The sequence below is a fragment of the Trachurus trachurus genome (assembly GCF_905171665.1).
Source record: "Trachurus trachurus genome assembly, chromosome: 17".
In the NCBI taxonomy this organism is placed as follows: Eukaryota; Metazoa; Chordata; class Actinopteri; order Carangiformes; family Carangidae; genus Trachurus; species Trachurus trachurus.
The window spans coordinates 15,754,905-15,766,539 of NC_139900.1; the positions used below are offsets into that span (position 1 = coordinate 15,754,905).

At 40.7% G+C, this 11,635-nt stretch overlaps 1 protein-coding gene across 3 annotated transcripts in view; it reads right to left on the reverse strand.

Annotated features, from left to right (window-relative positions):
- Positions 1 to 8,664, reverse strand: part of mib1 (MIB E3 ubiquitin protein ligase 1) — a 54,857-nt gene extending 46,193 nt beyond the window's left edge. For all 3 annotated transcript variants that reach the window (XM_083991268.1, XM_083991267.1, XM_083991266.1), the window contains exons 1-3: positions 7,593 to 8,664; positions 6,243 to 6,414; positions 2,291 to 2,420 (exon numbers count right to left, since the gene is read on the reverse strand). In XM_083991268.1, the coding sequence (XP_083847394.1) occupies positions 2,291 to 2,420; positions 6,243 to 6,414; positions 7,593 to 7,821 (531 nt within the window). In that variant the 5' untranslated portion in view covers positions 7,822 to 8,664. The remainder of the gene's footprint in view (positions 1 to 2,290; positions 2,421 to 6,242; positions 6,415 to 7,592) is intronic.
- Between the last annotated feature and the right edge of the window lie 2,971 nt (positions 8,665 to 11,635).

An 11,635-nucleotide genomic window follows, 5' to 3' on the forward strand; every position in this document is an offset into this window, starting at 1 on the left:
CTTTTGTAACACTGAGAAAGTGTCAAGAGAAGAACTGTGGTGGAGTAAATTAATTCTTTAATTAAAAGCTGTGCCCTAAGTAAATACAGAAATCAAATTGTTAAATTATTTTCAAGTCCCTTCCAGAGGTAATTGATTAATGGGCCTTAGGAGGTAATATCCACACTAAAATAAGGCAACATCTAAGCTGGAGGACATGTAATAGCAGTTTTCTGGAAAGCATATTGCTTACAGCATCATAAAACAGTAATGAGATACGCCATTAAATAACACAGCAAAATGAAGTCTTAAATTGCCTGGAGGGGCTCTTAAATTGAATACTCTGGGGTCTGTACCATAGTCAAAATAGAAGCACTTTACAGCACAGTTACAGTATAAATCTAAATAGAGTATGCTAAACAAATGCAACCTCATCAGACATTGTATTACTTTCTAATGAGGTGTTCAAGCCCAGAAATAACCTGCAGCAAAGAAATCTGGCAATAGCCTCAGTAAAGATGAATAGGGATCAGTGGAAAGAAATAAAGGATTTTTCCCCCAGTGACACATTCCAAATTTAGTAATAACTTTTGGATAATTTTCCTAAACACTATGTTCAATAAATTGAATTCTTGTTTGGATTGATTGTCCTGTCTGTTTGTTTCCACAGATGGAAGATTATGTTAAAACTTCTGAAATATTTGCTGGAATAAATATTTTAATTACTTTTTTATCCAAACCTCCTATTCCTATAAAAGACAGATCTGCAAAATTATAGATGTGAGTGCAGCACAGTGCAGCTTTAGAGGAGTGAACTGTTCATGCACTGTCTTGGCCGTTCTGTGTGCACACTACCAACATGTTGTGTCAGCCTGTGCCCTTCCTGTTTTGGTCAAGGCTCCTGTGCACTTCAAATCAAATCATATCCTGGGATGCAAGTTTGTTTTTTCCTCCCTATGATTGTTTAGGGCAAGGGATCCTTGTTTTTTTCAATTCTACACAACCCTCACGGGTGGTCATGCTCCCTTCAGTGGCACACACGTGGTTCTGATTGCCTCTGGCACGCTCGCCAAAGCCTGCCTTTACCTCCCGGGATTTATTATCCACTTAACAGCGCAGCTCTGAAATAAAGTTGAGACAGGTTTGGCCATATTTTTTAAGCAGTATCTTTTAGCGGTGGTGTTCATTCAGCAAAATTTAGAAATGTATCTGCACACTTAGTGCTCACTTGGGAATTGGGATTTATAAGAGACAAATGTTCTTTCTTTTTATCACAACTGAAGCTCTGCATCAAGCACCATTTACTTTTACTTGACACACCTGGATGGGACTGGGACTCAGACGAGCGCTTTGGTAATGTGGAAAGTTATTTGAGTTATTCATTTTTATTAATCTATTTATGTTTTTTTTTAATCTATTTATTTATTTACTTTACTCTTACTTTTAATTATATGTCTGTGTAGCAATTGCCTTAAAAAATGCACCATCAGGGACTCTGTGGCTGATTGGGTTCAACTGGTTTGTTCTGTGATAAAGCAAAATCATACTGTTTCCATATACAGTATGTCTGTATTGCACTGCTCTCAATAAAAATAAAGTTAAAGGGATAGTTCACCCAAAATTCAAATTTCACTCATTATCTACTCACTCTCATGTCGACTAAGGGCTGGGAGAATTTTCAGAGTCCTCTGTGCCTTCTCTGAGTTACGGGGGGGTCCGCGCAGCAGTATTTGTCCATATAATGGTTGTGAATGGTGCTCACTTTTCTTCGTCAAAAAAGACACACCAAAAAACATCCAAATACCTCCATACTGCTCGTCTGTAATGTCCATCTTGTATTGAAGCCCCGACATGAGAAATTGTTCCGAAAAAAATTAAATAAGTCCATATTTTAAGCTTGTTTGTAGCGGAAGCTCCCAGTGTCTCAGTTCACTGCTCTTCCTGTGTCCGGCGGAACAATTTCTCATGTCGGGGCTTCAATACAAGAGGGACATTACAGACGAGCAGTATGGAGGTATTTGGATGTTTTTTGGTGTGTCCTTTTGGACGAAGAAAAGTGAGCCCGATTCACAACCATTATATGGACAAATACTGCTGCGCGAACCCCCCCGTAACTCAGAGAAGACACGAAGGACTCTGAAAATTCTCCCAGCCCTTAGTCGACATGAGGGTGAGTAGATAATGAGTGAAATTTGAATTTTGGGTGAACTATCCCTTTAAAAAAAAAAGTTATTTGGGAAAGAAAAACAAAGACAGAGTAGCAAAGAGCATGATAGAAACTGCTCATGTTGACAACAGCAGGTCTTCCTACCTTTCCTCTCCTCCCATTGCCTCCATCCTGGTCCTCCCACTGCCAGTCCACGCCCCTCACCACCCGGCCACCGGTGAAGATCCCTCTGGCTGTGATCTTCTTAGACTTTCGACGAGACTCCAGAAGGACTCTGTTCAGAAGATTAAAAAAAAGGTTTCATTAACTTTTATTTGGACTAAACTTTCATCACTCATAATAACACAGTGTCAGACAAAGGACTCAGCAGCAGGTGTTTGCAGAGACTCCGTTGACATGGATCAATTGACTGTTGTTTTTTTAATTACCAAGCAAATGTGGATTGCAGAGAGGACGCTAGTGCCTGCTCCACGATAATTGTTAACTGAAACTGATTAAAAATTATGCCCTCCCCCTGCTACTGCGTGTCCTTAACTGCCCTTCCCCGTGTGCCCACTGCTCCCAAGTCATGGTGGAAATTACTTTCGGCAAATGGGACATGGCTCCAGATGAAAAATCGTACTGAGAGGGCTGAGCACAACCAGCATCTAATCTGCTGTATCAACAATGTAGTCCCTGACAGTCATTATAACCGTCTCAGCATCGGGCGACTGATGATAGGGAAAACAAAGTAGACGACAAAACATTGGCAAGAGGTGTGTGAGCAACACCTATTACTGGCCTGTCGTCTGAGCTCTCTAAAAGGTCAAAATTAATTTCAGGGCTCTAGACTAACTTTTTTTTCCCACTAGGAGCACAGTGGCTCCTCCTAACACAAGCAGAAAATTTAGGAGCGCACACCATGAATCGACTTGCAAAGCAAATATTCACATTTCCTTTTCATTCATGATCCTCACACACATTGGCCTGACACCTGTAATGACAGATACCAGAGTCTTTGCGTCGCCACTTCCACGTTTCCCAGTGTTAAAAGAAAGAGAAAAAAAATGGTTGCACATGTGCAAATAGAAATTTACTTGCACTGTCTCAAATTTAAGGGGCAAAATGCAATGAATTTAGGCTTTTGACTGTTTTTAGGAATACTACTGCGATGCTGTTCAATTCTCTGCGTATGTTGTAACATCATGAATAACAATAGTTTTTGTTACAGCACAGCTTTCTCACCTAACTAACAATTTCACAATCTAAATGGACAATTTTGACATTTTTGACATGTTTTAAATCACTGTAAGCCTGTGAGCAGAGGTCTAAAGCGTAGCATAGCTGCTAACCTAACCAGTGAAAAAAAGGTAAGAGCACATAAAACATCCGGCTGAGCTCTAACCATCAAACAACAATGTGAGCCGTGGTGGTAGACGCGGCAGCTGGCCAGTGTACGTCTAACCAGTGCAAACAGCTTGTGGCTCTCAACCACTCCCTCTTCAGCACTTAGTGAAAGAATCTAATGCGGTGTAACAAAACACCCCACCACCACGCTGTCGGAGCAGTGCGGGCTGGGGAGACCTCCAGCACCCATTGTGTGTTATGTAATGTCCGTCTCGGGGGAAATGAAGTCGTACTCAGTTGAAAGGGCTGCCAGCTGTTGGGGCATGTGTTCATTTAGTGAAATATGGTGTTTGGGTGAAATAGGTCTGAAATGGATGAAGTCCCATCACTTCAAGCAAGCGGTGGAATTTAGTGAGCATACTTTCACACTATCCCAAATATCACAATCTTTTATCTTGTGAGATTGTGTGTATTCTTATCTGTATATGTCTTTCCCTATGTTCTATATTCTGTATGTAAAGCGTCTTTGGGTCACTGAAAAGCACTATATAAAATAAATGAATTATTATTATTACATTTAAAGTATTTAAATCAAATCAGTATATTACGTCATTTCTCTTTTATCTTAAACACGTTAGATTCTGTGTAGAGCATCTCTGAATGCACGGACAAAAGCCGCCTTAAAAAGTTTGTCTCGATCTTGTCTGCACACGCAGTAATTGATAACTTTTCACAAACCACACCTGAGACATAGTTTCCATTAATGATTCTTTCAGGAGTGCTCACTGCTCAGGAAGGTGGAGGTCAGAGAAATGTTTTTGACTTCAGTTTGAACCTGAGACAATGTGAGTGTCTGCATGCAAATGAATCCATCTATAAACACCTGCTAATTTGGGTCATTTCTTTGACCTGAGGGCACACACACACGTTGACATGAACACTCTCTCATATGTTAAAACACACACCGTTCCCATGGTATTGTACACACATATCCCTTAAAGTGTGTTTACCGCTGCACTGATCCTTAAAGTTTTCCCAAACTGTTCTAAGTCTCTGCACCGGCCTCTAGAGCCATAGCCGAAAACTCAAATTATGCCTAATTCCACCATAAGCTAAACTTTTATCATGTCAGCTTGTAGTAAATACCAGATAATTATGTTGACAATGTCAACACTTCCACAATAAACCTCCCACGACCTCCACAGTTCAGCACTTACACACTAAAATGCATTTATTGCTGGTACATGTCAGAAGGGGTGATTTCCCATACAGTGCTAGTTTTGCACATCAACATGAGTTTCCCACAGACAATAAAGAGCAAAGAGAAAACAATGGGACTTCCACTATGGCATTGCTATTTGAAGAGACAATAACTTCAGACAAGCAGAACTATATAAAGCACTAACATGTGTCAGGAATTTCTAAAACTGAATTAGGAAAAAACACTGGACTGTACATGCATAATGTTATTCTTTTTTTTATTACTTTTTTATATATTTCATCACTTCCAAAGCAGATATTACATTTGTATGTTTTTTTCCCCATTAACAGGACTTTGGCTTAGATGATGAGAGATTAGGGCTTCAACTAACGATTAATCTGTTGATTATTTAAACAATTAATCGATTAGTTGTTTGGTCAATAAAATGTTGAAAAATGTCAATCAGTGTTTCCCAAACCACAAGATGACGTCCTCAAATGTCTTGTTTTGTCCACAAACCAAAGGGATACTCAGTTTATTGCCATAAAGGAACAAATAAACCAGAAATATTCACATGTAAGAAGCTGAAATCTGAGAATTTGGACTTTTTTTTCTTAAAAAACTACTCAAATCGATTAACCGATTATCAAAATAGTTGACGATTAATTGATTCTTTGTGGCAGCTCTATGAGAGATTGAAAAGTTTGTGTTAGCAGCTGGATGAAGTTCAGCTTCCACAGGCTTCCTCTCCTCAACCTGGACTCACTAAAGCTCCAGCTAGTTGAGCTAAAAATGGACCTGAATGCCAAAGCAGAATGATTATTATCAGAATGAGCCGGGCAGCGGTCGGAGATGACATCATCCAGATCAGAGGTTAGTAGGTCAACCTAGAGACCCCGGATGTTGTTAACATGCCACCACGGGCTCGGAGGGGAATAACACTAGTGTATCATAACAAAATATTGGCGAAATGAACGAGTTTTGTGGCGGATAATGTGTTATTTAGAGGCTGCATTGCGTGCCCCGTGTTCTCGCATTATACGGATATGCGCCGCTCCACTGGGGCTAATTTCGTCAAAACAACTCCAAATGACACCAAAGTTGTCTGGGTGAGTAGAATGATCGTATTTTATGCTAGAAATAAGGTCCAGGTTGTAAAAAACGGAAATTATCCTTTAAATGGGAAGCACTGCATTAATAAAAATTTTAAAAAGGTCTGACTGGATCCTAAAAAAAACGAGGCTGAGTTGTTGCCTGGCAACTGAGAGCTGGGAGCAGAGAGATAGATTCTGTCTGCCTGAGAGGCAGGGTGCACAAAAAGACTTCTCAAATGTCACAAACACATACACACACACACACACACACACACAAAAAGCAGCACAAAGCTAAACTGTGGAAGTAAAAGAAAAAGAGAGGCAAACCTATCACCATAAAGTGCAGTGATCATCTGGGTGCCTTATGTCTACGTATGTGTCATCATTCATTGGTGGGTTTTTACAGTGAAGCACAACAGTGACCGATGCTGCTGCTGCTGCTGCTGCTGCTGCTGCTGCTGCTGGGTTAACTAACCTCTCGCTGCCTGGGGTGGTGATCCTGTAGAACCGGTGTCTCAGGTGATGCTTGTCTCCATGGTAACAGGTTGTGCAGAGATCGTAATTGGTGCACTCAGCACATTTCCAGCGAATGCCAATGATGGGCTGTTGACGGCAGGTGTCACACATGGTACCATCATGCTTGATACCTAAAGGGAAGGAAGCATTAGTCAAAGTTAATATAGCAGTGTTACACATCAGATATACTACTGGGATAATTGTTCAACATATTGTTAGTAACATTATTTTAACAGTGTGTGCAGATATTTAAAAAAAAAAAACTTTTTCCATACACAGACTTCTGGATTTGGCACAATCCTCTATAACTGTACTTAGGAAATATGCTCATATTCCCAAGTATGTTTCAGGAGGGCTACATCAAACAAGATCGTACGCCTGTTGATGTCAGCACTTTTAGACTAATCTTGGCTTTATAGCCTCCTACTCTTTCCAAGATAGAGATGATGCATCAGAACCATGATAAGAACAGAAAATTCAACTTCTCCTCACTTCATGGCTGCAACATCAAGTGTGCATTCAAGAAACTGAATATTAAACTCTGTCACAGAGATAAGTTACTGTGAAAAAGTGCAACTCTACTGGCTTATAATGTTGTGGCTGGTATACAGGAAGACCAAGCAGTCCTAACACATTTATGTTCATGCTTGCACAAATAGTGTTCAACAACCTACTAACACACTTTTAAATACTGAACACGGAAGTTGTTTCGTCACATCGCTGTGCAATTTGGAGAAGCGGGTTATGTTGACATATTTTTAACTCTGAACGTGCAAATGTTGTGTCTCGCTCAGCTCATTAGCATATCTTGCACACACACAGCTGTCTGCTATACGTGCATCTGCTCAGGCAGGATGTATTGAAATACTCATCTTGATTTTATGCAAATTAGGCTGAAACCAATATCGTCTGCGTTCATCCACACAGGGCATAGTATAACACATTTGCTACTTTCAATGTTTTGTTTTTTTCATTCAAAACTGAAAGTTTAGGTAAAACAACTACTTCAAAGGGGGCCGAGATTTTGCATCACAACAAACCACAAGTACTAACCCCCAAGCCAAACCACAACCACAACCTGCGCTTTTAACTACAGCAAGTTTACTTTCTGTGTCTCCATTGTTTGTTTGTTTGTTTTTTTACCTATATTCTCATTGTCCTTAAAGTCAGACCCAACTAAAACAACAGTATGTCCTCCTCTAGTGAGCGCAGCAGCCCTGTCGCACAGCAAAGACGCTGGCTATAGACTTCAATGACTCTCAAAAGTGTTGACAAAAGTAGCTACATCAGCTGATGGAGGAAAAGTTACCTGTTGGTGCGCTGTCTAGTATCCTCACGTCGTAGGCTCCGGAGCAGCGGTAGTTAGCAGCCGTCCCATTATCCCAGACAACCACCACCTCCTCTGGACTTTCAAAACTCCTGACGGTGCCAACATGTCCCTCTCCGCCGTCCTGCTTCCCCCACTTCCAGTCGGGTCCGCGGACAACTCTCGCTCCCACTCCTTCCATCATCGCCCGGTTATTCCTGCCGGTGGTCATTTACGAAACAAAAAAAGGATAGCGCAATGCTAAAGCGATTTTTTATTCTTTCCTTCTTTTCTTTTCTTTTTCTTACAAGTTAGCAAACCAAGCTAGCACTCTCTGCTAGCCAGCCAGCTATCGGTGCCCCCTGGTAGACAGTTTTCCAAAACGCAAGTGGGAGCAAGTCCTAACAGGAAAAAGAAAAAAAAAGGACTGGGACAATCCACAAAGCTAGCCTGCTAGCTGAGTAGCTAAGTTAGCAACCTAAGGAAAAGAGGCTGCTGGACTAGTAACTAACTACTCCCACAATATAACGTGAACGTGAGCCAGTTACCTCCTCAGCGTTTCATCTGAGAATAGGGAGAAAAACCCAAATCACAATAAAAGCTTATTATTAAAGCGGCCACATTGCCCCATAGCTTAGCCAGATCTCAGTAAGTCAGCTCCTCCACTCCACACAGAAGAAAACCACCTCTTCAACTTAGCAAGCTAGCAGAGCTGAGTTGCTAGCTATCGCAATGCTAGCAAGATAAAAAAAAAAAAAAAAAAAAAAGAGAGAGAAAGAAATCCCTCTCCTGGTTTATAGCAAAGCAAGTCCTCCTCGTTGAGGTAACAAGAGTCGCGTTTTGAGGTTGTTTATCCCTTAATGGTGTAACGGTGTGGTGGTGGCGGCGGCGACGGTCCCATCCAATCCAAGATGTTTCCCCCTTTGTCAGCCAGAGATGTTTCCCTGGAGTCAACTCAGAATGAACGCGTCGCCATTATTGTCAATCATCATCGTTCAGACCCTCACAGACCGAGCGAGCAACAACTAGCAGCTCCGGAGATGAACGACTAAACACGAAGGAGGAGACGGCGGCGGCGTCGGGGGCCGTCCGTCGGGCGCGAGGCTTGGGAAAAACAACAAGCACGAGTTCGGCCCGCGACGCGCGTGCGCATCTGTAACGTGCAGCAGGAGCATATTCCCATTCCCACTTCTTCTTCTTCTTCTTTTTGATTTTCGGCGGTTGGTGCATTCATATTCCCACTTAAAAGTTGTGATGGAAAAATGTAGATACTTGTTTGTTTTTTCCCTGTTCTTTAAAGCATGTAAACATGAATTGTATAAACATTTAACCACCCACATTTTAATTTAGTCACAACATAGGCTACAGTGCAGGGCCGGCCCAAGTCTCCATTTGGCCCTAAGTAAAATTTTATATTGGGCGCCTCTAATACTGCCAGTAATTCTGATTATTGATCATTTACACACTACAAACCTATTCATTTTTCTAATCTGTCATTATGAATTATCATCCTGGCATCTTTGGTTTTTAATCTGAAATGGTACCAACTTCAGCTAAATGTGCAGCCTGAGGTTGATTTACACTCTTTTTACAGTCTATGTTTACACTTAATATTCAAAATGATATAGTACTTAGTGGGATACTGAATGTCATATTGAAACTAACAAAATAAGATAATAGACAATGCATTTTCTGTAAGCATGTAATCTGCTTTATAATTTTTGGTTTTAAATCAACTGCAACAGCATTGTGCAAGTGCAACAACAACAATTAAGGTTTTTTTTTTGTAATTACACAGGATTTCTCTAAGGAATGACAAAAGTTAAGCATTATAGATCTAAAAAAAAAAAGAAAATTTAATTGCTCTTTTGGAGCCCAAGTGGTCACGGCGCCCTAAACAGGTGCTTCATTCGCTTATGCTTTGGGCCAGCTCTGATACAGTGTAATTAATTTTGTGGTATGATAACCATAATAATGAAAAAGGACAAATCAAAATCACTTTCAGATATAATATACATTTCTCTGGAACATTTTATTACAAATTACAAACCATCCAAACAGTTATAAGTAAAAATGTATGACATATTAACCCTCGTATATAGGCTACATAATTGTATATGCTCATGTATATGAATACACCCACGTATACATCCGAGATATACTGAATATTGGATATAGTAGTAGTCATTAAAGCAGAAGTAAGCGATCCGGTCGTTTTGGCTAATGCTGCGTTCCAGGCAGGCTTTTGAAACCGTAAATTACAGCTTCAAGTCACGACTTACGACTTTGTAGCGTTCCAGGCAACCCGCAACTCGCGTTTCTCCGACCTGTTTTACCTGTGAAAGTGCACTATAACGGCCACTTGTAACTTCCGACCCGTGAACTCGTACCAGATCAAACTGGTACGACTTCACAGGTCGGAAAAACACGAATTAGGGGTTGCCTTGAACGCACCATTATAACGTCTTGTCAGCCGATGGAGTTAGCAGCCCCCATCCTCGTCCCTACGTCACCACATTCAGGCGCATCCCTTGGCTGCACACACAGCCCTGCATGCCCTTCTCTCTCCTCATTGGATAAAACTTGTAGGATACGAGAAAAGTTTTCTCCTCGGCTCAGAGCAGAGCAGAGGGACTAAGAGACCCGTGTTTCGGTCCAAACACTCTATGTAAGTGATTGCTGTCGGAAGATATAACTATTTAAGACTTATATTAAAGCAGAAGTAAGCGATATATTTGTGTTAATATAAGTCTTAAATAGTTATATCTTCCGACAGCAATCACTTACATAGAGTGTTTGGACCGAAACACGGGTCTGTCAGTCACAAAACTTTTCTCGTATCCTACAGTTTTTATCCAATGAGGAGAGAGAACGGCATGAAGGGCTGTGTGTGCAGCCAAGGGATGCGCCTGAATGTGGTGACGTAGGGACGAGGACTGTTATGGTGCGTTCAAGGCAGCCCGTAACTCGTGTTTTTCCGACCTGTGAAGTCATACCAGTTTGATCTGGTACGAGTTCACGGGTCGGAAGTTACGAGTGGCCGTTATAGTGCACTTTCACAGGTAAAACAGGTCGGAAAAACACGAGTGGGTTGCCTGGAACGCTACAAAATCGTAAGTTGTGACTTGAAGCTGTAATTTACGGTTTCAAAAGCCTGCCTGGAACGCAGCATTAGCCAAAACGACCGGATCGCTTACTTCTGCTTTAACACAAAAATATCGCTTACTTCTGCTTTAATAGTAGTGTCATTAATGGATTTGGCAGCTGTAATGCCATACGATTTTACTCCCAGCATAATTGTGTCAAAAGCCACCAGCTGGTATCTTTAAATTGAATGCATTTGCTTATTATGATTAATGATTGACAGATTGAGTGATAATTTAATTGTATTATTATTATTATTTAATAATTGACTGATGGTTGAAGTCTGTTATTTTTGCAGTGCCAAACCAAAACACACAAATCTCTCAGTAGGATACAGAAAGACATCCACTAAGTGCATTAACAAATCCTCTCGGGGTGTTACCATGGTTTGAGGCACTTATTACTTTATGATACTCTTTAATGGTTTATGAATTCTATCAATATTTAATTCAAATCAAAATCTTTACACAACTTAAATGATTGTCTGGGCAGACTCACCAGAGCAGCAAAATAGCCCACTGTAGGGCCACTATTCTTCTTTTTTTTTTATTACCTACTCTCCGTGCAATACATAAGTAGCTATTAAGCATCTGCCTAAATTAGTACGTAAGAATAATACTGTAATTTTAAAAGGGGTATTTATCTCAGGGCCTCCAGATGGGACCCAAAGGTTAGGTAATAATAATAAGGTAATAAATAAAAATGTTGCCTTTACAGCTCCAGTCATTTTTGAATATATCACGCACTAGTGGTGCACTGCAAACCTAATAAAATAAATAAAATGTTCAGCTAATCAAATTAACACAAACTAATTGCTACACTGTGAACCCGGAGAGTTTGGGCCCCATGTGGGTGTGGATGTTTAGTGCAGCTCCTGGGACAGTTGCCTGCTTCTCCTTGTT